The 27,076-nt window shown below is 41.5% G+C and overlaps 1 protein-coding gene across 2 annotated transcripts in view; it reads right to left on the bottom strand.

Moving 5' to 3' along the window:
• The window catches only part of GFRA1 (GDNF family receptor alpha 1), a 186,312-nt gene that overhangs the window by 46,976 nt on the left and 112,260 nt on the right, over nt 1-27,076 (bottom strand). For both annotated transcript variants that reach the window (XM_039871127.1, XM_039871128.1), the window contains one exon: nt 5,545-5,881. In XM_039871127.1, the coding sequence (XP_039727061.1) occupies nt 5,545-5,881 (337 nt within the window). The remainder of the gene's footprint in view (nt 1-5,544; nt 5,882-27,076) is intronic.

Genomic DNA, 27,076 nt, shown 5'->3' with positions numbered 1-27,076 from the left:
ACACCCGTGTAATCATTTGAAATGAAAACTGCTCAAATGAACTGGAAAATGTTTTACTTGGATTTTCTCATATCCCTGAACCTTTCCTTCCATGGTTCAAAAGTTTGCATTGTCTAATTGCTGATTTCCATTTGTGAATGAATCGGTGTAAAATAAAATTAAGTACCAAATTAATCTACCCATCTAGTTTTAGGCATTAATTATCCTCTGAGACATCTTCTCCTGTGCTTGCCGCATGTCAAGACAAGCCCGGATGTGGTGATGCAGAAACCAGTTTCCAGCACAGGAATTGAGCCCAAGGAGTCGAGAGTGCCCTTGATCACCAAGATCCCCAGTTTACTGTGTGAATGAGGTCTGATTCCAGGCAAATAAAACACATTCCTCACCTTTTAAAGGTGCACTAACACTGTCAGACCAAGTAAGTTACTGAAGCAGTAATGTGCTGCATGGTTTTGTAACACGTTTCCCCAGTTGTCCCAGTTAACAAATTAACAGCGACACATTTGCTCTAAGTATAACAGGGTCAGCCCTGGAGTGGAAAACGTGGTGCTGGCTAGGGTAGAATTTTGAAAATTACATATGCTGCTCTCCTGGAGCTGCATCAAGGGAGACCTTCTTGGTCCTGCTGAAACACAAAAGCAAAACAAAAACAGAAAACCAGATGTCTTGGATATAATTAAAGGACCCTCCATCCCTGGGGAAAGGCAAGACCAACTACTTGGTGACTTGATCAAAGCTACCACTCCTGGAAACTATGGGGACAGAGGATGGGTTCCAGGATGAGTGAGTTTATCTCCAGCAGGGCCGAGAAAGCCTCGGGGACAGAGAGCACAGAAGCCCTGATTCCTCCCCTTTTAGGTTCAGCATTATCAGAATCTTCTTGAAGGACTGAGCTATCTGTGACCAAGGACTATTTCAGCCTTAAAAGGGAAGGAAATCCTGCCATACGCAATGACAGGGATGACCCTGGAGACTTCATGCTAAGTGAAATAAGCCAGTCGCAGAAGGACGAATACTAGATGAGTCCACTTAATATGAAGTACCTAAAATCGTCAAACTCATGGAAGCAAAGAACAGAATTGTGGTTGCCAGGGGCTGGGGAGGGGCAGAGGGAGAGCAGGGAGTTGCTGATCAATGAGTATAAAATTTCAGTTATGCAAGGTGAATAAGTTTTAGAGATCTATGGTACAATGTTGTGCTTGTGGATAACAATACTATATTGTAAACTTTAAAAGCTGCTAAGAGGGTAGATCTCATGTTAAGTGTTCTTACCACAATAAAAATTTAAAAAGGAGGGAGGAGGAAGGAAGGAAGGAAGGAAGGAAGGAAGGAGGGAGGGAGGGAGGGGAGGAGGAGGGAGGGAGGGAAGGAAGGAAGGAAGGAAGGAAGGAAGGAAGGAAGGAAGGAGGGAAGGAAGGAAGGAAGGAAGGGCTAGCAAACAAATATATGACTCAACTCCACCTAGGATGCACTGCCAGGAAAGGGACAGTCTAGGATACTATGCGTTCAAGTTGAAGGGCAGTTTCTGGCTGGAACCCCTTAGCACTCAGCCCCCTGGACAAAATGTCATGCTTTGGGAAACGGCAGCTACTTATCGAGTATAAACTAAGAGCTGTTACTCTGGTGCCCAAGGATGCAGCACCTCTGTTGCTAAACAGCCATTCAAGTGCAGAATAGCTAAGAAGGGCACAGCCACTGACCCACCCAGCATCCTCCTGGCTGTTCTCAACAGCGACACCTTCTGGCAGCAGCGAAAGCTTCAGGCAGGTGGGCTGGTCGGCAGCCTCAGGCTCCCTCTTTGCTTGGCATTGAAAGCACGGTGAGTTTGGGAATATAACTCCGTAATTCTTAGATGAAAACAGAAAGGGGCCTGCTCAAGAGGAAGGTACTAGACCTCTTGGTAATAAAAAATAGCTGCGGCGTCTGAGTGATTAAATAGAAAAATAAAAGTGATATGAACGTATTTGCAGCACCCCGAGCCACAGCTCAAGTGCTGAGCTTATTTTGGTTATCAGAGTTTGGGGCAAAGGAGGAAAGGCATAAGTTTAAATGATGTATGTATAACAACATGCATCAGGAATAAAGGTCTGTGCTTTCTTTATGGTCAAACCCGGTCCTGATATCTTTCCAGGCACTAAGAAAAGCGAAAAAAGAAAACTGGCAAGGGAGACATTGCTTCAGGGGAAGAATGAGAGGCTTTTAAATTTCATCACACCCTTCTAATAATACCTTTGTGTTTGCTATTCTGTAGACAAGCTTGGAGGCCCAAACCGCCAAGCTCTCGCCTTTCCCCAACCACCCCGAGAGGAAAGGAACCTGTCAGCTTCCCTAAAAGGGAACTGAAGAAAGAAAAACAAAGTCAAAAGGAAAAGCTCAAGTTGCAGCTCCTCTGAAGGCACCAGGCAGGAGAGAGACAGACAGGTTCTGAGCAGAGGCGCTGCCGGACCCCGGCGGGAAGGAAATCTGTGTGCAGGGGGCTGGGAAACTTTAAGCGAGGGAAGTTTTCATGAGTTTGAGCAGCTCTTTGATAGTCGCTGATGTCGAAATGGAAATGGAGCATCTGAAAGTGTGAGCTTTCGAAGGATATGGATTTTAGAAAGCGATTTTCCTTCTTGCCATCCTTTTGCTTTGGGGATATTCAAATTAGGCTTGAAGTCATCGCATATGCAGTCCCTTTAGATGGGTATGGGTCAGAGCCACTGTAAGGTCAAACCCCACACAAGTCCCAGCTCCAGCTAGTGCCAGCCACGGCTCCCGGCAGTAGCAACTATGACGGCCTCGCCGAGATGGATTGAGGAGGAATGGCATGGAAGGCATAAAATTAAAGACAAGATTAATAAAATCCGATCAAAGAAAACACCGCCAGCCTACCTCACAGCTTAAATTACATTTACCGCGACTGGCAGGGAGGGTGTAATTATGAGTAATAAGTCCAGGCTTTGGCGAGAAATTATGGGCTAAGGAACAACAGCTAACACCAGGAGAAGTCATGGATTCACCCTCCCAGGGAAGACTCGAGACAGAGTACAAAAGCCATCAATCACAGAGACAAATTTCACTTAGTAGGGCCCCTGGATAATGGGATCTGGATTCCCAAACAGCTTCTGAGTTGTGGCCAGAGCCAGAAATGGGGGAGCAGCACAAAGCTGCCTCCAGGTGCACCCTCCAGTCCAGCTCACCTTCACCCCTCTGCATGGCGGCCGTTCTCACATCCTGACCTTGGTGTGACCAGGTGCGGCCAGTTATTAGCCCAAGGGTGTCCGGCTAACCCCTTGTTCCTTTCTGCCCCATCAGCTGAGGTCACTCTATGCCACTGGGGCTATCTCAAGACAAATGGTTTCTGGAACCTTCTTATCAGGGCAGTCCGAGCCTCCAAACAGCACCCAAACCGTTCCATTACCTGCAGGTTCCTCCTGCCACCTCCCCAGAGCACCCCGAGTTCCCAAACTCCCAACTATTTCTCACTACAGCTCAGTATGAAAGCCATCTGATTCGACTAATTCATATCGCCCCTCTAGAAAAACAGGCCAGGTAATTCAAACGAACCACTTAGGGTGGGCTTTTGGCCTGTGTAGGAGACGTCAGGGACCTCCACTGGACCTTACGTGCAGGACAAACCTGAGGAGAGAAGGAAAAGGCCCCACCCCAGGCCCTCCCCCACCTCCCAGCTGCTGCCCAGTGGACGGAAGCCTCACCTACTGCTCCATTCCTTCCCCATGGAGCTACCTCCCAGCTTGCACTCGTCAATGGGATAACATCCTACTGCAGAGACAGGTTCTAAGCCAAGGAACTCGGGAAGCCCGATCCCACTCCTAGAAGAGAGATCCCGTCTGCTCAAAGACAAAAGGGGCCCAGGAACTCGGGTTTCAGATCCAGAGGTCTCCTGAGGAGCAATCTTCAGAATCTCTGTCCCCTCCCATCCTACACCCCGAGCACAGCTCCGACAGCTTCTCCTCAGTGTCCCGCGGCTCACTGCATCCATCTCCAGCAGGGGGTTCTGCGACTCCCTGGTCGATTGGCTTCCCCAGGTTCTGGTTGTCTAGAGACCCTGCCTCTTCCTCAAGACCCTGTCAGCACAGCCGTCCCTGATCCCAGCCTGCAGCTAAGAGGGTCTCGATGGAACAGGGGTGTGGGAGTGAGGAAGAGTCCCTGGAGAAGCTGCATTTTGGGAACACTTGACTCCCCTCAAGACCTGCGTGGTACCTGAGCTCTTCCTCAGGTTACCTGCTTCTAATCACACACACACACAAAAAAAGTGGAGAAGCATTATTCTCAAAATCTTCTACAAATAATGACTTTTATTTTCCTTTGGTCACTATTAGAGCTGATTTAAGGAAAGAATGGGATCCTATTCTACCAGAATAAAACTTAAATTGACCAAAAAAACCAAAAGCAAAAACCTTGCACACTACAATCCTCAAAACATCAGACATTTTCCCCGCTCCTTTCAGAGCTGTGGCATCTGTCAAAAAACAGCATAGAGTCACACCCTCGTCTACTTGTCTGCTGTGAGCATTGACCGGGTGCACAGGGTTCTGTCAGAGGCGTTTGAAAGCTCCTGGCTCTTCTCTGGGGACAAAGTACAGTGTTGTCAACGTGATGCCTCCTCTGAACCTCCAGCCCCGGATCCAGCCTTTACATCTGAACGTGGCACCAGCATTGCCTTAGGCTACGAAAACTTTAAGCCTCTGCTTATCAAAATACTTGCTTCAATCAGCAACTGAAATCAATCCTACATTCTGGAAGGACACACATCGAATTGTTGACAGTGACAGCTGGGGGCAAGTGAGGGCAGCACGAAGACGGACCTTCTCATTCCCTCTAATTCTATATTTCTTTTTTTTCTTTTTCTTTTTTTTTTAAGAAAGAAACACAGAGAATGTGTTCACGGACACCTTCAATTGTTAAAATAAATTAATAAGTGGCCAAAAGGGAAAAGGAAGCGACCGTTTTCAACAACCTGGGCTTAGTGGGGTTTCTGATGGAGGCCTGGCTTCAGAAACATGGCTCAGCAGGAAGGTGACCCCGCTCTGCTTAACAGTATACCCAACTGAGTGGCCCAGAACAGACGGAGGCATTCTGGAACTCCTCTTCAGGGCTCGACCCAGCTCAGTCCCTCTCTTTGGTCCCTTACAGTTCTCTGAGCTGATGGTCAAGAGCCTCCACATCTCTAGCCTACCTTTCCTGTCTTACTTAACCCCTTGTGACACCTGGTGGCATGTTTGGCTTGCAGAGTGGGCATATGCCTTCCAGCTCACCTGGCCTCAGGTGACCCTCCCAGCACACTGGTATTTCCTTCATTCCGGCACCTCTCAAAGCTTTCTCCAGGTTATAGACAGCAACCTGCCCCAGCACGAGAGCCTGGCCAGCTTCTGAAGAGCCATGTGTCAGATACAGAGGTCAGTTTCTGGCCAGTCCCTTCCGGTGACTGCCCTCCCCTCCCACCTGTTCTCCGGTACAAACAAAATGGGAGCTTGGCCACTGCAGCAGCTGCAGAGGTTCGCCCCGTCGCCTCATGAATCCCCCGGCTGCTGGCACGCTTACCTGCAGATGTAATTCGTCTTGCAGGAGTCCTGCAAATTCAGACAGTTGGGCTTCTCCCTCTCCTCATAGGAGCACACGGGCACGATGGTCTGCCGCCGTCGCTCGGTGCAGGCGATGTCCCGGCAGGAGCAGAAGAGCATCCCGTAGCTGTGCTTGGCCGGAACCTTGTCGAAGAACTGCCGCAGAGCCTTGTGGCACTTGCGTCGGTTGCAGACTTCGTTGGACATGCTGGTGGTACACGGCGTGATATACGCGGACCTGTACTTCTTGCAGGTGTCATCGAGGTTGCAGGCCTTGGCGGCATCCAGGCAGTTGTTCCCTTTGGGAATGTGCTCGACTGCAAAAGGAGAGAGAGACGGGCGTGATCACCGTGCTGGGCGCCTGGGCTGCTCACACCTCCTCTGTTTTAATCGAGTCCTTGCCGTTTACCTGGCAGTGACGGGAACTTTGATCAACTCTGTGTTTTGAAGCTAAACACTTAATGATTTCGGGACAAGGAGGAAGTATTAGGAATGCAAATGCTAGGAAGCCACAGCAGAACACAAGCTCCTAGCACTGTCTCACATGTATAATTAGGAGGTATTGAGAGAGGCCAAAGGAGCTCAGGCACCTGCCGACTACAAGGCAACAAGAGAAGTTTCCAGCTCCTGGCTGGTAAACTGAAATTAGGATAAAAAAAAAAAAAAGCAACAAATTATATACTTGTTCATTATATAGTATATAAAATGATATGCTGAATGCAAGTGTAATTGCCATGCAATCCTCCAGGAATATAATTATGTAATAAATGCATATAGTACATGCTAATTACTATATGATTACAGAGTAATTACATGGTTATTTGAGCCTAAAAGACAAAATATTATGCCAGACTCTCTAAACAAGAAGAAGCAACTATAGCAAAGCTTTATTTAAGTTCTACCTCACAAGCCATTGGAAGAAAACCAGAATAAATTACATAAAAATTTATAAGCCTCAATTACCACTTAACTTACCATCTACAAAGTGTGGGATCTATGAGTATTGAGGCTGAAGATTAGAAAAATTCAGCTAATATTTTGTATAGAATTTCAATGGACTTACCAACCACAGGCCTTTGGAATCCCCTCAAAATGTGCCCTCTGCGCAAGCCCCCTGTGCTCAGGAATGTCCACTGACAGGCTGGGAAGAGTGTCTGGTGGAGGGTGGGCCCACTGGGGCAGCTGGGTGGGCTGTCAGGGCCACGCCCAATGGGTAAAGTTAAAACTGGAGTGGTCAAGGGAAACTAAGCTCAGTCCCCATGATATAGGTATTTCCACAGGGTGGAGAAGTGATGGAAAAACCTTCCAGAGCTACATTATAAGATGGTCCATGGGAAATTGATAATTTGCTGGGGCAGTGACCCTCTGCAAACAGTAGGGAGGCTGCAAAGCACCACACGATTGTGGGATTCGACCCCTAGTAAGTTCCTGCTCAGGCTTCAGACCTTCCTTGGATCCCCAAACCTGCTTTCGTTCTCTTTATTTATGCCCCCGGTCAATGGGGACTCTGAAGACATTTGGAAAATGACAAGAGGTCAGAGAATTGACAACAGAGAAGAGTCCAGGTGGGTCGCATGGGACTGAAAGACAAGACGCTGCATTCAGCGTGCAACATCGGAAGGGCGCATGGGATATTATGCAACCTTGAAAAAGGAAGGGAATCTGTCATCTGTGACATATGGATGAGCCTCGAGAACACTATCCTAAGTGAAATAAGCCAGCCACTGAAAGACACGGTACGATTCTACTTACATGAAGTACCTAAAACACTCAAACTCATAGAAGCAGAGAGTAGAATGGTAGTTGCCAGAGGCTGGGGGAGGGGGAGATGGGGAGCTGTTATTCAAGGGGTATAAAGTTTCAGTTTCTGCAAGGTGAACAAGTGCTAGAGATCTGTACAGCATCACACCTAGAATTAATAATACTCTACCGTACATTTAAAACTCTGTTAAGAGTATATTTCATGTTAAATGTTCTTACCCCAATAAAAAAATTTTTTTTAAATACTAAATAAGTAAAGGACACACACAGCAAGTCTAACATTTCAGAAAAAGAAAAACTCTCCCTGTTCTGATGTGTCTTGCTTTAAGGAAACTCAGTATGCAAAAATCTGAAAACGCAGTTACACCCTGGCACCATGAGCCGTATTTTACTAAGCCCTAGGTTTGTGATTCTGCCTATGACAACTGAATCCAACAATTTCACGTGGAAGGCAATAAAGACATCCAGCCTTCCATAGGTGAACAGTGCAGGAAGCCAGCGGCTGCGTGTACATCCATGCTGGTTTAACAAGCACACCTGGTGCATTTTCTCCATCACGACCTGGCTTCCCTCTGGTTCCTCTGTTTTCACACTCAGGCTCCTTAGAACTCAAGAAGTGAAACATTTACCATGTGCCCTGACAAGATCACTAGGGCCTCCGGGCCTTAGCGACACTTCTAATCTTTTCTTCGTTTGCAACTTCTAATGTTATGATGTTGGGCCCACAGGCAACGGTGATTTATATTCTTGAAGGTCTACGGTTTTCTAAGAGATGTCTAAATTATGCATTTCTGATGATAATCTAAAATAAATTAGTATGACCGAATTCTAAATCATCTGGATTAGGCCTGGAAGGCTGGATATCGGTACACGATTTGCTGCCTGCATTTATACTTGCATTGGTATTAAATGGTACTTTATAATCTCTGACTAAAAAGAAAAAAATAGAGGCACATAGACTTAACACTTAAATGATGTAACCATTGATATATGAACAGTTCATGTAAGTTCAAATGGAGAAAAATGGCAGAAGAATTAAGTCATCATTCAGTAATATAGGCCTGCCAAACTCAAGAGAAATCATGAGTACTACTTTCTGACTGTAAGCCCCCAATTTAGGTTCAGTAAAGCAATATCATCCTTTACATTAATGTTATTAACTTGCATTTCATTATTTTCAAAGTTTGTTCACACTTAATTCGTGTGCATTGCTTTTATATAGTCGTGTAAAAGCAAAGAATAAGAGTTTATAGTTTTATGTTTATAAATTTCAAATAAGATCATAATAAAAATAGTAAAACTCAACATATGAGGTCAGAAAATTTACTTCTGTCTGAAAGTAGTCCACATAATACACAAATTTTTAAAAACTGGCCTGATTAAAAGCTCCTCGACATGGGTCTTGGCAATGATATTTTGGATATGATGCAACAACAAAGTAAAAAATAAACAAGTAGAATTACATCCAACTGAAAAGTATCTGCACAGCAAAGGAAACAAAATGAAAAGGCAGCCTATGGGATGGGAGAAAATATTTGCAAATGATATATCTGAGAAGGGGTTAATATTGAAAATATATAAAGAACTCATACAACTCAATAGGCAAAAACAAACAAAAACAACCAACCCCATTAAAAAATGGGCAAAGACCTGAATAGACATTTTTCCGAAGAAGATATTCAAATGGGCAACAGGCACATGAAAAGGTGCTCAACTAATTTAATCAATCGTTAGGGAAATGCGAATCAAAACCACAATGAGGCATCACCTCATGCCTGTTAGAAAGGCTGTCATCAAAAAGACAAGAGATATCGGATGCTGGTGAGGATGTGGAAGAAACGGAACCCTTGTGCACTGTTGGTGGGAATGTAAATTAGTGCAGCCACTGTGGAAAACAGCATGGAGGTTCCTCAAAAACTTAAAACTAGAACTACCTTATGATACAGCAATTACACTTCTGGGTGCCTACCCAAAGGAAACAAAAGTGATCATGTCAAAGAGATGTCTGCATCCTCGTGCTGATTGCAGCATTATTTACAGTAGCTCTGGAAACAACCAAAGAGTCTGTCGACAAATGAATAGATGAAGAAAATATGATATACACACAGTGAAATACTATTCAGCCATAAAAAGAAGGAAATCCTGCCATTTGCAACAACGTAGATGGACCTTAAAGGCGTTATGCTAAGTGAAAGAAGTCAGAGAAAGAGAAATACCGTATTATCTCACTTATATGTGGAATCTAAACAAACAAAAATAAAATAAAATTAGAAGGAAAAAGATCAGATTTGTGGTTACTAAAGGTGGGGAGGGGATGGAGGAATTGGATGAAGGTGGTCAAGAGGTACAAACTTCCAGTGATAAGATAAACACGTCATGGAGATGTGCTATATGTGATGGCTATAATTAACACTTATATAAATGGGACGTTTGAAAACTGCTAGGGGAGTAAATCTTTAAAGTTCTCATCATAAGGAAAAAAACATTTTCTTCTCCTGCTCCACCTTCTCCTCTTCCTCCTCCTCCTTCTTCTTCATCTATCTGAGGTGATAGATATTAGCGAAGCTCGTGGCAAACAGTTCACAATATATGTAAGTCAAGTCATTATGCTATACACCTTAAACTTACACAGTGCTGTAGGTCAATTATATCAAGAAAACTAAAACTGGCCTAGCGTATGCCTGTTCTATTACAATAACATTAACTTCTTTTTTAAAGTTGTTAAAGCTATATCAATTACCGATTAATTTTTTTCTTCTAAATGGTATCAAAAAAGCAATACGTCCAAGGAAAAGTTTTGTACAAAGTTGGAATAGGGCGAATGAACCATTTTACATCCAAACCAATTGCTCTAAGTTTACTCCATTTAGCAATCGATGTGGCTCAGCCTTCCCACTTTCAGCTGATTCTGTTTTCGCTGATATATAACACTGCCAAAGCCCCATCTCCTTACCATTATTTCAGAGCCTGTGACAAATTCCAGAATGCACAACCTGGCACATTCAGAAAGGCGAAAAACTATTAATTGATTTCCAGCTCACAGGTCAATGTATGACTTCCTTTTTGTTTCTGATTTTCATTTACTCAAAACATTCTCATGACCTTTCCCGACTTGATATATGAGGCCAGTATGACTCAAATAGCAGAATCTAACAAAGATGAAAAAATTACAGACTAATATTCCCTATAAATATATATTCAAAAAGTTTAGTATATAGTATTTAGAAATAGGTTAAAAGGATAATGCATCATGACTAAGTAGGGTTTATCCCAAAATGCAAGTTTGGTGTAATGTTTAAAATTCAATGTAATTCACCATATTAACAGGCGGGAAGAGAACCATATGATTATTATAATAGGCAAAGAAGAGAGTCATTCAACAAATTTCAACTCTCATTCAATAAAAAATACTCAGCAAACTAGCAACAGAAGAAAACCTCGATCTGATAAAGGGCATCTGTGGAAAACTTATATCTAACATATTTAATAGTGAAATACCGTTTTTCTCCTAAAAATCAGAAGAAAGAATGCTTCATCCAATTCCTCCATCTCCTCCCCCACCTTTAATAACCACAAATCTGATCTTTTTTCTTTGAATATTTTTGTTTGTTTTTGTTTCGATTCTACATAAGTGGGATGACGCAATATTTTTCTTACCGTTTTTACTCAACATTTTACTGGAGGTCCTAGTCATTGCAATAAGGCAATGGGAAGAAATAAAAGGCAGGGAGATTAGAAAAAAGATATCTCTATTTCCGGATGACTCGAAAAATTCTAAGAAAGATACACAACGACTTCTAGAACTAGTAAGTGAATTTCTCATAGTCAAAGGATACAACATTAATATGCAAAAATTAAATATCTTTTTATAAGCTATCTGCAAAAATATTAGGAAATGAAATGGAATCCTATATACAATAGCACCAAAAACAAACCAAAAAAAGGCACTTAGAAATGATTTTAATAAAAGACATGCAGGACCCCTACAATGAAAACCAACAAACATTGCTGAGAAACTTAAAGAATATCTAATAAATGGAAATATATACCATGTTTATAGAACAGAGGACTCAATATTATTAAGATGTCAATGATTCCCCAATTATGTTTTGAAATTGGCAAGCAGATTCTAAAATTTATATGGAAATGCCAAGGACGTGACATAGCCAAAGCAATTTGAAAAAGAACACCAAAGTTGAAGGACTTTACATAACTTCAAGATTTACCATAAAGCTACAGTTATCAAGACAGTATGGTACAGCAAAGGAATAGACAAATTAAACAGTGGAACAGAAAACAGAACTCAGATTAAAAACGACACTCCTACAGTCATTCAGTCATTTCATTTTTGGCAATGTCACAAAAGAAACAAAAAAAATCCATGGGAGAAAGAAAGTTTTTTCAAATAGTACGAGAATAATTGAAAATCAACGTAAAAAAAAATAATAACTCCTCAATCCCTACTTCACACCATACATAAAAATTAATACACGATGGATCACAGACAAACATAAAAGCTAAAATCATAAAGCTTTCAGAAGAAAACATAAGATAATCTTGGAAGTAGATAAAGAAAAATATTCATTCTTTCAGGGGACCACAGAAAGCAATAGACTTAAAAGAAAAATATCGATGTTAGATTTTATCTAAATTAAAACTTCTCATCAAAAGATACTGAAGAAATTAAGAAAATGAATGGACGAATCACGGACTAAGAGAAAACATTTGCAATACGTACATCTGACAAAGGACCAGTATCTAAAATATATTAAGAATGCCTAAAACTCAGAAGTAAAAAACAACCCAACTAAAAAATGGACCAAATATTTGAACAGACACTTCACAAGATAATGAAAAGACATTAAGCACATGCAAAGTGTTCAACATCATTAACTATCATGAAAATGAAAATTAAAACTAAAACGAGATATACCATTACACCCATCACAGTGGTTAAAATTAAAATCTGACACCCCCAAATGTTGTCAAAGATAGGGGGCTCCTGGAATCTCACACATTGTTGGTGGGAGTGTAAAATGGTCCAAACACTTTGGGAAAATGTTGAGCAGCTTTTTCTTTTCTTTTAAATAAAACTAAACATACACCTATCCTGTGACCCAGCATTTGCACTTCTAGGTATTTATTCAAGAGAAGGGAGAACATATGTCCACCAGAACACTCGTGTAAGAATATGATAACACTGTATTGAAAATAACCCCAAACTGGAAACAGCTCATATGTTCATCAATAGGAAAATGGCTAATCAAACGGTGGTCTATCGATGCGATGAAACACTGCTCAGAAACAAGAACTGATGAACTACTGATACACACAATAACAAGAGTGAATCTCAAAAATACTACATGGAGTGGAAAAAAAAAAGCTTTACACAAAAAAGTATACACTGTATGATTTTACGTATGTGCTGTTCTAGAACAGGCAACACTACTTTATTATGAAAATATCAGAAGAGTGGTTACTTCTAAAAGATGGAGATGGAGATTGGCTGGAAAGGGGCAAGAGGGGACTTTCTGGAACAATAGTAATGTTCTCTATTTTGATAGAAGTTTGGGTCAAAACTCAGAGACTGGTACATTTAAGGTGTGTACGTATATACATTTTTACCTCAAAAGGAAAAAAAACTAAACAAAAAATGAAAACTGGTTAATGAAATGTCTGCTGAAATATTTAAGGGAAACACTGATATCTGCATTTAAAAAAACTTAGATGGATGGATGGACACGAGGATGGGGAGATGGATACTTACAAAGCAACTGCATTCAAATTTAATGGTAGAATCCAGGCAGTGTGGTTGACTGTAAAATTGTTTCCACTTTTCTCTATGTTTGAAATATTCAAATAAAATATTGAAAAAAAAAAAGATTTGTTTCTATCCTATTCTTTTCATGTAGTTTCACTGGCACAGAATGTGGAAGACAGCTCCTAGCCCTGCCATTCGCCTTAGTCTCCTCACAAATTCACCTCCAACTCTCTCTCAGATAATGCTGCATTTCCTGCCGCAATGAAGTTCAAAATAAACACTCCTGAAATCACAGGACATAGAAATTAGAGTTGAGTTTTCACTTGGTAAGACGATCGATCCCCTATATCTATTAAATGGATCCCCCAGTGCACAAAAATGCTACCTCAATGATTTGAGGGTAGAAGGAGGAGTGAGCAGAATGAGTCAGTTGAGGCCACTTGTGTCACACGCAATTCTCCATCACCTCACGCAGGGTGTGGAGGAGCAGGCAGGCACACGCCTGTGTTTTACGGTCTGGGCACAAGCGCCTCCTCGCCTGCGAGGGGAGGCTTCTGAACAGCTTTACCATAACTCTGAGTGCCAACCTCTCCACAGCTCATTTTGGAGCTCAGCATTAAAATGTCGCATTCCCCCTTCCTCTTCACCTCTAATCTCTCCCTCCATCTGCTGTTATTCATTCTTTAACTCGGTAGACTGTCTGGGATGCTGTCTGAATGGGAAGTACTCTCAGAATGAAGGCTGTTTACTAGAAATCCTTCTTCTTGGGGGAGGGTGTATGTGTGTGGGTTGTGCCGCCTAATGAGCTACTCTCAGCCCAACACTGCATTATGGAGAATGCCATTTAAATAGTTCTTCCTACAAAGTTAGGCATAACCAGGTTGTTACTTTGCAGGTTACATATTGCTTTTGCTTTCACCATTCTCAGCCTCTCTGGCTGTGATCACATCTGATGTGACTTGTGTCCTGTTTTCTTGGGCATAGGAGGTATAACCTTCACAGCAACCGGATGGCCAGCTCCCAGACCATGGAATGAAAAGGGGCAGGTGCTGCTGACGGAGACATGAATTAGAAGGCCGGGCGGTTAAATGTGGCCCAAACACTGAACGTCTTTGTACAAATCAGCTTTCCCCTCGATGGGCCTCAGTTTCTCCATTTGTGAAATAATATACCGACGGTCCCTTCAAGCCTCAAGGTTCTTTGATTTAATAGTTTTAATATAAATTGCCCCCCCTTTTTTTTTATTAAAACATCAAGTATTTAGGATAAAACTTGATGATCAGGGACAGAATGTAAAACTCTCAGCACTCAAAGACAGACTCTAGCTTCTCAGCTGCCTGAGACCCCAAAAGATTTCAACGCCGACCTCCAGGCAGAGCAAACTTAAAAGGTTCCTCCAATACAGGGAGATGTGGAGGTGTCAGGGATGAATTATGCACCAGGAGAAGAAGCTTTCACATTCTAAATTCCTCTGGCACGAGGAACTGCCTTTATCCCAAGTACAATCCTCACACTGTCCCAAATTAAAGAGGCTATCACTGTGGCCAGCAGCCCCTCATTATTTACACTTAAAAAATGCCACTGTTATTGGCAGTCACTGGGGCCAGTTAACCAGTCTAAATGATTCAGGATGAAACACAGATGTAAGCAACTAGAAATCTATTTCTATAGATTATGAGGGGGGAATAAGACAGTAAATACAGTGAAATCCGCATGGTCTGCATGAAGATGTGATTTCCTAGCGGAAAGTTCACAAGACGCAGTGAGAGAACGCTGTTTTACACACGCTTGCCAATTTCCGGGTATCCTTCTGCCTTTTTCTTTAGGGCGGCAGCACTGAATTCACAACTGGTTTCCTCTTTCTTTCTGACTTAATTAATGACCACGTTAACATAACTACTGTTCTTCTTCTAATAGGCTCCCTCTAATGTGTTATCCCAGCAAATAAAAAATGGGCAAAAAGCTCGAAGATCCTCACAGGGGTAGAGCAGGCTTTCCTGGAAGCTCACATTTACGGTCTGGTCTTCTGATATTCACGTGGATCACATGGTAAATCCGATCAAACAGGTTGCAACCCTTGTAATCAATTCTTCAAGAGCTTGGACTCTTCCAGCTGTGGGTGCTAAAAATTACATTTAAAAAGCACATGTTGGCTCCTGGGAGCCCATTTGGTCATTCATACACCGTTTCAGACATATTGTGTTACACAGTGATGAATTTCCTCCTCGTCCTATTTTTTTTTTTTTTTTTTAGACTTTACACAACTACATCCAGCTTCAAGCCATACTCGAGTTTTCTCTGGGGTTCACAGTGACTGAATTATTTTGAATATTCGTGAATTTGGAACTAATTCTTCTGTCTGGTGCAGACAGTGTCCAACGTTTACCACAAGTCATGGTGTCACCCCATATTCACTCACCGCGAGCTTACCCGCCAGGGCTTTATTTCCGTAATGTACACACTGTGGCCCGCCACCCCATCCATACTTTAAAAAATTAGATGCTGCCTGTAAGTGGTGTGCAAGTCACATGCTTGCCACTACAAAATGATTAATAGTGCTGTCTCGGCAAATGGGATCATTATATTTTTAATTAACCTTTCCAACCTCCTCTACCTTTTCTTTTTGTTATACATGGGATCTCCGAAGTTTTCTACTTGTTTATGTTCAACTAGGTTTGCAACAAAAGCATGAAAAATGATAGCAGGTGTTGCGGGGGTCGGTGCCCAGGTGAGCTGTCTGGTGAGGTGCGGTACTCCTCATTATACGTAGGCTATGGGGACAGGCACTCCAAACTTGGTGGCTGGGTTCCCACCTAATTTTTGTTTTGGCAGCTTCATGTTATTTAATGGCCTTGGCTACCAGGAAACTGGCTTTTTAAAATCTCTTTCAACCTAATTATAATTACTGTGTATAAATCATACAATGATCAATTATAAAAATCTCGGGTTCATAAATATTTAACTTAGCATTTAAATCCACACTGCAGGAGTGCATGAAATTTCTGAGCCCTTCTCTTTGCAAACAACTGCTTTATTACTGTTCCAACGCCAATTACTGAAAACTGAACCAAGCCTGTCTTGCAGCACATTCAGGCACATATTTGAGCATAATGCCTTTCCCCATATTAAGATGGCACAATTCAGTTATTCCTAAAATATGCACGCCCCTCATTAAAAAGATATTTTTCAAAGTCTTCTATCACCATCTTTTAATTCCTCAAGTATGGAGAAGCACAATTATGATATTAGACATAAAAATACTCATTAAAATATATTTTATCTAATGTAAGATTGATTCTGAGATAATTGAGGTCAGATTTGTTTGGAAAATGTATTGTGACATGTGCCAATGCTGATGCAAGAGGAAATGATCTTCTGCGAGGACTGAAGCAAAACAGCTAAATATTTTTCAGCAAAATCATAAAGCCATAATTGGATTTCAATTTAGTAATAGTCGGCCTAAGACAGGCCATTTTTAATAATCTAATTATGTTCGGGGCCTACCCCAGAACTCAACGACTGCTTCAGAACTATTAATTGTACTCAATCCTGTTGCATCTTCAACCATGAAATTTGCTATTACATGTAGGACTGGCTTTCCGTTATAAGCATTTTTTCTTTTTTTCCAATCTCATAATCTTTATGACATCCACCAATACTTACGCCTTTATTTTTCTAAAAGCGAAATCTTTTAACGATTTTAATCTTTCTCTGGACCAGGACACTTGATCCCCAGTAGCGCAGACGTGTGGTCCCTCTGACCGACAAAAGTCACAGTGAGATCTACAAATATCTTCTCTATTTTTACGAAGACGGAGAGAGCTTCCCTTGCTTTGGTCTGATTTTCATTAATTAAAGGTATTTAATTGTTAACATCTCACTAGCAGTAAAATTAATGAGTACTTTTAACTACAGGAAAAGATCTGCATGATAATGTAAACCTAATTCATTTTACGGGTATAAACTGAAGCTCCACTAATATTTAGCCTGTGCGAGCTCCACTGATACTTAGCAATTTCAGCAGTAAACGGTTAAACACGTCTTCGAAACCAGTGCTGCTTCTCCCCCAGAGAAAACAGCAAATGTGGGCCAACCAAGTAACAAAGAATCCGAGTTCTCCTTTGCTTTTCCACCAACACAGCTCCTCAGAGAGGGCTAAATGGAAGGGAAATATAAAGTAGTTAATTTTTAATAATTTTCTAAATTACTAGTGAACAAAATGGTAGCCTTAAAGTAATGTGCCTGAACTTTTAAACCAGCATCCCCGAATGTAGAAATTTTTAAGTGTGGCTGTGCAAAGTAATTGCTCTGGGAAGCTGGACACTGATCTCAAGGAGGCTGCCAGCACTCCGGGCATTTCATGAAATTCTTCCCTAGGAGCCTGAGGCATGTTCTTTGGATTACTATGAGCAACAGCAGATCTCTGCATTGGGCATGGATGGATTTTTAAAAGCCAAATGTCATTTCGCACTAAAAGTGGTCATGAAATGGGTGCTGCTGTTGGGCTATGCTCAGGGGTAGAAAATAGGTGATGAACATCTGTAAAGATTTTTTCATATGCGTGACTTACAAACTGGCTCTGAAAATAACCAGCGAAGTGACTTTCCTTAAAAGGAGCTAAATGATAGCACTGGAATGAGTGTTTTGCTTCTCAAGGTGACTGTTTTGAAGGACAATATTCACTTGGATGCATGTGTTCCTGGTAGGCTCATTATCCATAGTCCCACCATCCATTTGTGGCGTTTCTCCAAAGACCCAGAGAAAGGATGCCACCAGAAGGCAAGCTAGAGGCCCAGATGTCACTTTTACTACACAACCTACAAAAAATTGTTCTGGCTTCTGATATATGTAGACAGAAGAAAAAGTATGCATTCCAAAGCCAAAGAATCAGCTAAAACAATGAAAAATGAAGAGGCTGAAGATCCTATTAAGTAGCCCAGATGATGCTGAGATAATAATGAATCATTGATGATCTTGGTGGCTGTCAGGGCCTTCACAGTGTGGGACTTTCAAGCAAAGATAAGCTAAATATCAGGTCTTTATTTTTAGTTAAAGAGCATAAAATTCAATGCCTTTCCTCCCACGAGCCTATTTACATGCCTGCTGTGCTACCTATTTGCCTTCACCTGCTTCCCAATTAATACCCCATTAAGCCTCTCCACCTGCAGTGGCTTTTACCTTCACCGCAGCCCTGCAGCCATCACTCATCTGCTACAGCTCAATTGTTTCTTTTGGGAAGATAAACAGAAGCTGCATGAATAATAATGGCAAGACTGAGTTTGCAGGGTGTGAGTTCTCAACAGATAGTAGTAACTAGAAGCCCAGGCGGGTTTCAGGAGAGAAGCCACTAGCTAGGCAGAATGTCACATTCCAGATGATGAGGAAAAGGAATGGCCATCTTAAGTAGCAGATTTGTGAATTCAGATTGTGTGTGTGTGTGTATGTTTCTGTGTGTGTATATATAAAGATTATATATACACATATAGAAATAAATGATGTTTTGCTTTGTTTCAAGTCAAGTTGGATTAATGATATTATCTTCAGTTAAGGGTTCTTAGGTGACCTATTTTAATGAAGATTAGCATGTTATTTCTCTTTTACACAAACAGGTTTTAAGTGTTTGAAAAGTCGGTTCCTTTAAGCAGTGACCAAATCTAGGGGGCATCAGAAGCCCCTGGAGAACAAACTTACACACACACACACACACACACACACACACACACACACACACACACACACACACACACACACACACGTTTCTGGGTCCTGTCCCACCCTCTGAGAATCTGGACGTTTACAAACTTCCACATCCTTCTGACGATCAGACTTGGAATTCGCCAAGCAGGAAATTAGAAGTTTCCTTCTCACTACCCACCTGTACCTCTACTTATTTTCCTAGTAAATCTCAGCTTTCTGGTTGGTTCCAGTCACATTTTCAGGAGTGTAGTCCCTAAGAAGTGCCTCGTAGCGGACAGCTCATGCAGATCTCATTCCATGAAGATCTTGCTGATGAAAGGGCTTTCTTTGCCCATGTCCCAGTGTAACTTCAGAATTAAGCCTAGATGAGATTTACCAGGTGGCCCCCGCACAGATACTTCCAAGGTGGGTGAATATAAAGCCCCACACTGACTCCCCACAGCCTCCACTAGTGGCAGAGACAACAGACAGCAGAACGAGCATGTGTGTGCCCATCTGCAAGCCTCAGCGAACCTCTGTGTTTTATTTTAATGGTATGTTGGCAAATGTTCTTGCTTATTTCACTTCCATCTTGACATTGGTTCCAAATGCATTCACACATGTACCTTCTGAGCCCCAGTCTAACTCTTGGTAGATCCCCATTTGAAAGAACATACCAGTTAGCTCAAGGATTAAGTTTAAACCCTGGAATTTTTACATTAAAATTCCTTAGTCAGGACTTCCACTGTGTCTCTGCAACTTAATCTGGGGCTCTGTCTTCCACAGGAATTACGGAGTAAATACAGCCATATCCGCATGGGGTTCTGCGGGAACCAAGCCACCTCTCCCTAGGAGGTGCCCTCCCGCCTGGCTCCTGTCCAGGGGATGCTGTGAGTCTGGGGAGGCAGTGTGAGGCAGGTGGGAAACCCAGCACTCTCGGGCTGCTTATAGAATGTGTCTTGCCTCAGTTTCTCACACAAGCAGCCAGCTATGGAGTTCTCATTTCCCCGATGTACACGTCGTGTCCCTGGACTACACATAAATTACAAACCCTGGGCTAAATGGAACAATCCCAGCCCTACAGCTGGTATTTCCACCTAGCTATTTGCTTCGGCAGCGGCGGGGGGGTGGGGGTGAAGGGAGATATAATGTAGATGAAAAGCATGTGTTCTACCCCAAAACTTCTTTAAGCTCCAAAGTATGCCTTTTCTGCTGGAGACCTGGACTTATACACTAGCTAGTTATTGTATGAAATGGCCACTTGAACAGTTACATTTAACCCCGGGTGAGTTTGAAGCTGGACGTGAATAATAGGGTCAAGAAGATCCCATCAGCTTTACGCCTGGAGAGATCAGAATGACATTCAGCACAAGTGCGGGGGTGCAGGCCAGCTGCTAATGCTGCTCTCAGCACCCCTGGACATGCCAGCGGTGCAAGGTCACCTTTTGCATAGGGCATTCAGGGACAAAGGAAGTGAGGAAAGCTGGCCTCGGAATGGCCAGCCATGCTGCCCTTCGGTGGGGAAGTAATGGATGAAAAGCGGGGGTGAATGTCTGCCCTCTAGGAGGTCAATCTGGGTCCCCAAACAACACTGCACTAATGAAAGAGGCTCTGTGTTGCAGAAAATCCTGTTTTGGAGACAGGAAGAACCCTACAAAGTCTTTATATCACTGTGATTTCGTCTTCTTACCTCACTCTTGCCAAACACAGGTATTAGCCCTTGACCTTGAAAAGTGAATAACGAATGGCTCTTGAGAATTTCCTGGATGTGCCTAGAGCTAGGCACTAGGAAAGATCAGTCTTCTCGCTGTGCCATTAGCTAATGAATTGACCTGAAAGAGCTAAGAAAGTTCCCTAAAGTAAGGAAGCTGGCATCCCCAGGGCCATAGTGCCCCCTCCCCAAAGTTCTAGAAATAAACAAAACCAAAAAACAATGTAGAAGTCCAGCTGACTTTGGTGGGGGACAAGGCTTTCTCGGTTTCTATTTTATTTACTGTGGGAGACAGATGATCCTCAGTGCTAGATTTAAGATCTATTACTTATAACTGAAAGGAGATCCATTCTCCTTGGGTTTTCTTCAAGCCCTTCCAGGATTTCATGTGAAAAATTCTGTCTAATATCATAAGCGGGACCATATTTAGTGATGTTTGGGGGTTGTAGTGATGGTTTATGCAGTTCAGAGATCTGGCTTAGGGGTACATCTATTTTCAAAAAAGCAAAAATTAAATGCGGCTTTAAGAAAGACAGGTCAAATAGCATAATAACAGAGAACCAAAGTTTTGGAAATCTAACCTATGTCCGGAAATTGGGAGTTCATGTCTAGTGTGGTGTTTGCATGTTAGGAAGAAACAAACAAACAACTTCTAAATTTATTTTTTGACAACAACAAAAGGACCTCCTTGTGCGAGGAAGCCTTCTTTAAAGTATCAGTAACTCAGGTGTGCTTCTGCACGTGAGAGAGACTAGAAATTCTGATGCGATTATAAACCCCACACGGTCTTCCAAGGAAAGGGATCACAATCATTTACTAAAGCCAAACACCGCAGAGGAAGAAAAGGTACCCACAGGAGATTAGTGTGTCAGTAAATTCATAAAGCACAGAAGTCCCACACATTTGACATTTGAAGAACAAAGCTATCCATCAACGTCCTGGCACAGATCGATCAAGCAGAATGCTACTGTTGAAAACCTAATAGTATGATGGTAATAATGTAGCCATAAAACCTCTGGTCTATAATTGACTGCTTCCACTTGAAGCTAACATGTCTAAAACAGTGACTAATGTTCACCTTAAGATTTCACTTGCGTCAGATGACAATCAGTTTCACCTGACACTAGTCTCACTGGCTAGCTCGTGCTGGAAAATGGCCCAGAGATAGACGCCGAGGGGGTGGAAGGTGGGGGGAGTATATCCCTGAAAAAGTGGTGCAGGTCCGTGATGTTTAAATGTAGATCTCAGATATGTTTCCTCTTGGCCACCTCCTTTAGATGCGATGAGGCTGCCACTTTCTGACAAAGCAATTAGAAATGAAGCATCCAGTACCAGAATTGCAAGTTCCTCGGGCCATCCAAGTCTCAGCCGTCGAGTTTTGTTTATTGAGCATATCACTATAAATCACATTCCTGGTTCATGAGAAATATTCTATTTCTCTCCTTGTGATCTGTAACCAGATGCACAGAACTCAAGGGCAGGGAGTTGTGGAGGGAGACAGCATTCATCTGTCTTGGCCTTTTCTTCTCTCTCTTTTCCTAAGCTCTTATGAGTTCTGGGTGTCAGTCTGGTGAATAATTTGGTTAAGTGGGTCTTCTTGGATAAGAAATGCGGCAAGGCTGTTGGCAGTGAGAACCAAAGTTTGAAAGGAAAGCTTACTGCTATTCTAGAATACTAAACAAAAGATTATTTACCTCTGGGCATAAAATCAGAGCCCTCCAGTAGGACAAATGGAGGGTCAGGGACCACGTAGTGAGGGATTATTAATGGTGGGCATTTGCCACAACAAGATTAATTAAGTTCAACAATTCATAGCCACACAGCAAGACCAAGAAAGGGCTGTTGCACACAGCTCGGTGTTTTGCTTTGTTTTCAAGTGATCACTGAAAGACGTTCCATTTCCCTAGAGTTTCATTCATCCGCAGGGAGGCTTTACCTGCACTACCCGAAAGCCACTACCCACCACTTAATTTCAAATTATAAGAATTCCTCCCTTCCCTTTAACACACACGCAGGAGAGAAGCCCTATGCATCTCTCAGTTCACAGTCCTGAATAGAAGCCCTTTCTACGTTAGATTCAAGTAAAATTCAGTTGTTCTCAGGTTTCATTACAGCAAAAATCCCCAAGAGCCCCCTGCGCCCAAATGAATTTGCAAGTCCCTGCTTTTCAGTTAGCCGGTAACTGTTACCAAAAGCAGAAATTTGTATCCACACTGTAAAGTTCACTGTAACTAGAAATTCTAATTAATATGTCTGGTAGCTTCTAATGGACTTTGAGTCTACGTCAGATTGCTTTGTGCCCTTTGATATATACTTAAAGGTAATTGCGCAGTCTTTCTGATGTATTTTTAAAGAGCAAACTATTGATTAATAATGTTTCAGTATTAATATAACCACTTTGTGTGGATCAAGAAACATCAATAGCAGAAAACCCATATTTATCTACAAATTAACAACTCTATATAGATCTGTTACTTTAAGCTAAATGGGGTGCATCCACTCATTCCATTCCAATAGGGACTGGACTCCTCATAATAAAGATTAAAGCCAAAGCTGGCCTTATTTTTCCACTGTGTGAAATGAATGCTTTCACCACTTCATGGCCTAGTGCAGCTGAAGAACAGCTACAATAAAGCACAGGTCCGCTTCCCCCTCTGACAGGCCGATATTTTTAATGCCTTACTTGATAAAAACATTTCATACTTTGGGAGCTTTAATTGCTGCCACTGCCGAGCAGAATGAAATAAAAAATGATTGTACCTTTCAGGATGGAGGTGGGAATGAGTCCAGCTTTATCCCTGCTTAAAACCAGTTGTGCAGGTCATATACTTTGTGTTTCTGTTCATTCAAATTGATTATTGCAAAGAGGAAAAGCTGGAATTTTTTTGGAGATTTGTAATGAACCAGTTCTAGAGGCTGGGTTTTAGGACACTAGGCAAAGCGTTCTCTCTGTCTCTCTCTCTCTCTGTCTCTCTCTCTCTCTCTCTCTCTCACTTTCTCTCTTTCTAACACCTAGAAGGTCCGATTCTATCAAAGAGGTTGGTTTGAGCAACATTCTTTGGTTGTCTTTAGCACAGAAGGATGGATCCACTAACCTTCAGGCAGTTGGTGTGAACAGTTATGGCCAAGACAATGTACAAATGGCAGCAATGGCAGTCTCCATGCTGGGACCCTAAGCCAACTTTCTGAAAGGGTCACATTGCTCTGAGCTGATGACAAAATATTCACACACCGCAACTGCTACCTGAATGTTATTTAGATTTATGGAAAGAGAAAAAAGTAGCAGCTGGCAGGGTTCCTTGTCCTAGTTCGGTTTTCTCTCTCTTCCTTACGATGAACATGGCCAATGTATCTGTAACTCTCTAACAAGCTGGAAGAGCCATAGATGGAAATCAAGATACAGAGACCTGAGGAACGCGCACGAAGAGGTCGCGGGGTAAGTGATCAGCACCCTCAGAAAAAGACCGCAATGCGACACTCTGAGACCCCAATTCCAAGCCAAGGTTCTCCTGAGCTGCGAGGCTGATGGCTTCACTGAAGGCAGAGTGCTGGCCTGCACACACTGCTCTGCTCTGCAGGACATCTGAATAGGGCCTCTGAATGACACCGCATTAAACCAGTGACTCTTACTTTTTTTTTCCCCCCCAAAATCTCCTGAAAAGCTTGGGTCCTATTCCCAAAGAATCTGATTCAGTGGATCTGGGATGCGACCCAGGAATCACACATCACCCGTGATTCTGCTATAGCACATTTTGAGAAATACTTTCCTGCTCAAAGAAAACAGCTTTCTAGAGAGTTAAGTCCACTAACGAGATCAATTTCCTGCATCCAACAAATAAGATAAGCCGATAGCAATTTAAGCTATAACAAGTATTCCTTAATAATTCTATCACACGACTTATTGATTCATTTACTCACACATTCATTCATTCATCTATTCATTCATTCATAGTGTTTATGCTAACATTGCAGTGTTTACTATCAGGCTAAACCATATAAATTTTTCCTGTTGTTCCAAGACCAACCTACCCATTTACATTCAGTTCAAGTCAGTGAATATTAACTAAACAAATGGCATGGTGTAAGTGGGCAGGTTACCTGTGAGAAATATAAGATAATGTCGCCTAAGCAAAAAATAGCCCCTTCCTGTTAAAAACCCGAGGAGCAACTATACTCAAGAAATAAAATAGTGCTATATATACATGGGAATCTGAAAGAAACTATCAGCTGGCAAAGGATGAACTACTTAGAAACCGTCCTATGACAATTGGACATCCCTTTGGAAAAAGATAAAATTAAATTTCTAAGTCAACCATACACAAAAATAAATTCTAAGTGGATGAAAGAATTAAACGTGAAAAACAAAACTTTAAAACTTCTAGAGGAAAACATAGATTATCTTTGACTCTGAAATACAGAAGAAATTTTTAAAGAAGACACACATACCCCCAAATCTTAAAGAAAAGATTAAGAAATTGACTGCGTTAAAATTAAAAACAGTACCAAAAAATTTCCAAAAACAAGGTAATAAGATAAGCCACAGACTAGAAAAAGATACTTAAACTCACAAAATGACAAAAGAATATCTAGACATCCTATAGAGCACCTATGAATCAATATGAAAGAGAGAAATACGATGAGGTGATCAATAAAAGAATGTCAAGCATAAAACTATATTGCATGAGGATAAAATTCTGAGGATGGAAAATAAAGAATTTCATGTTCAAAGGGCAAAAGGAGTGATGTAAACTTTCTAACTATTAAAGAAAATCTTAGTAGTATATTATTTAAATGGATGCTAGTGAAAGTCAAATTGTTGTAAGATTTTCATTTGAATTATCTGAAGAGCGATCTTTAGTTCTATCTTTAAATATCTATATTAAAATATTATGCAAATTAAATCATTTCCAACTACATAAACTTATGCTGAAATATTTTAGCTGTCAATTAAATTATGTATGAGGAAGCCCACAGTTTTCTAAAATTCTTTTAGGGAATATCTAGGCAAAAGAGTTTGAAGACCACAGCTATACAGAATCTCTCACGTATATGAATAAGTATGAGATTTCGCTTTCCATTGTTTACTTCCAAATAAAAATTATTATAACCCATGTGCCCATTCACAGAAGACAAGACAAATAATTTACGGTATATTCACCCATGAAATACTATCAATGGCAGTGAAAGTGAATCAACAAGAGGTAGATGTATCAAAATGGATAAATTTCAAAACAATGTTTGAAAATGAGACAAGGTATAGAAGCATATATACTGAATAATAACAATTTATATAAAAAATAAATACCTAGAAAACAGGTGTGTATATATATTTGTTATAAGTACGTATATATATGACAAATATATATACACACAAGGTCAGGTATACACACACACACACACACACAGACACACAATATATAATGATATTTATGAACAGCAAATCAAGAGGGGAACAGAATCCAATATCTAAGGCGGTCTAAGGTTTTGTGGGGCTACAGCATATATAATTTAGGATGCTTGCTTTAAAACATGAATACAGAGTTTTGTACAGAAAAATATAACTGTTTATCATTATATATGCTGTATTACCAAGCATATTCCTGAAAGGAGAGCACTTACAATTTTAGTAGGTGCTAAATATGGGTAGAAAAAGCATTTGCTTATAATTTGATATGCTTAACGACGTGACATTTTTTTCCACAGACTTGCTCGGGCTCTGTACATTTCATACTCTGTTCTCATCTACTACCCACAGACATCAGGTGTGGGCTCCACAGGACACACTCATTTTGCTCTATGACCTCTGGTCCTACGCCTTGGCATCATGCAGCTGGCGAGGAGGAACAGTGGGTGGGGGTGGGTATTCTTGGGAGCCACACTACCATTCTTGCATTGGGACATCTAGAAATGACTTAACAATACATGGAAGTGACTGGGACCCATGTAAATATATCTCGCTAAACCACACCAACTGTGTCCTCAACATCGACTACTCTTTAGCCCATTGCTCAAGTGTCTGAGACCTGCCCAATCCCACTGGACACAGTGGGGAATGTGTGACTGAGGAAAGGTCAGAGTGCAGAGAGACAGTGATCTTCACCAACTACAGCCAAAATCTATTACTTCTGCAAATTTTACATATTTTTACAAAAACATATAACCATGTAAACATATTGCTAGTGGCTCTCCTAGGGCTTGTGGAAGGAAGGGGCCAGCATTGTAAGTTTCATGAGCGTCATAGCAAATCAACCCCTGGGGACCTGGGGATGAGAAAGGGATCTGTTGATTTATTTGTGGGTTTGTGGGTGTCTGGGTGTGTGTGTGTGTGTGTGTGTGTGTGTGTGTGTGAGAGAGAGAGAGAGAGAGAGAGAGAGAGAGAGAGAGAGAGAGAGAGAGAGAGATCTCAGATGCAAATATAGCAAAATGTTGAGATTTGATGAAGCTGGGTTAGTGGGTACTTACATGTACATTTATATTTCTGTTTATATTTGTTTGTATAAATTGAAATGTTCCATTAAGTGATATAGATAGAAACAAGAAAAACGCTGAGTGTGCTTGCATCCTGCATCCTGAAATCTCCTAGGGAATAACTGGTGTAGAATT

This window comes from Pteropus medius, unplaced genomic scaffold (assembly GCF_902729225.1).
Source record: "Pteropus medius unplaced genomic scaffold, Ma_sr-lr_union100, whole genome shotgun sequence".
NCBI classification, from domain to species: Eukaryota; Metazoa; Chordata; class Mammalia; order Chiroptera; family Pteropodidae; genus Pteropus; species Pteropus medius.
Note: the sequence above shows the minus strand (reverse complement) of the source record. Positions and strands in the feature narration are given on the sequence as shown.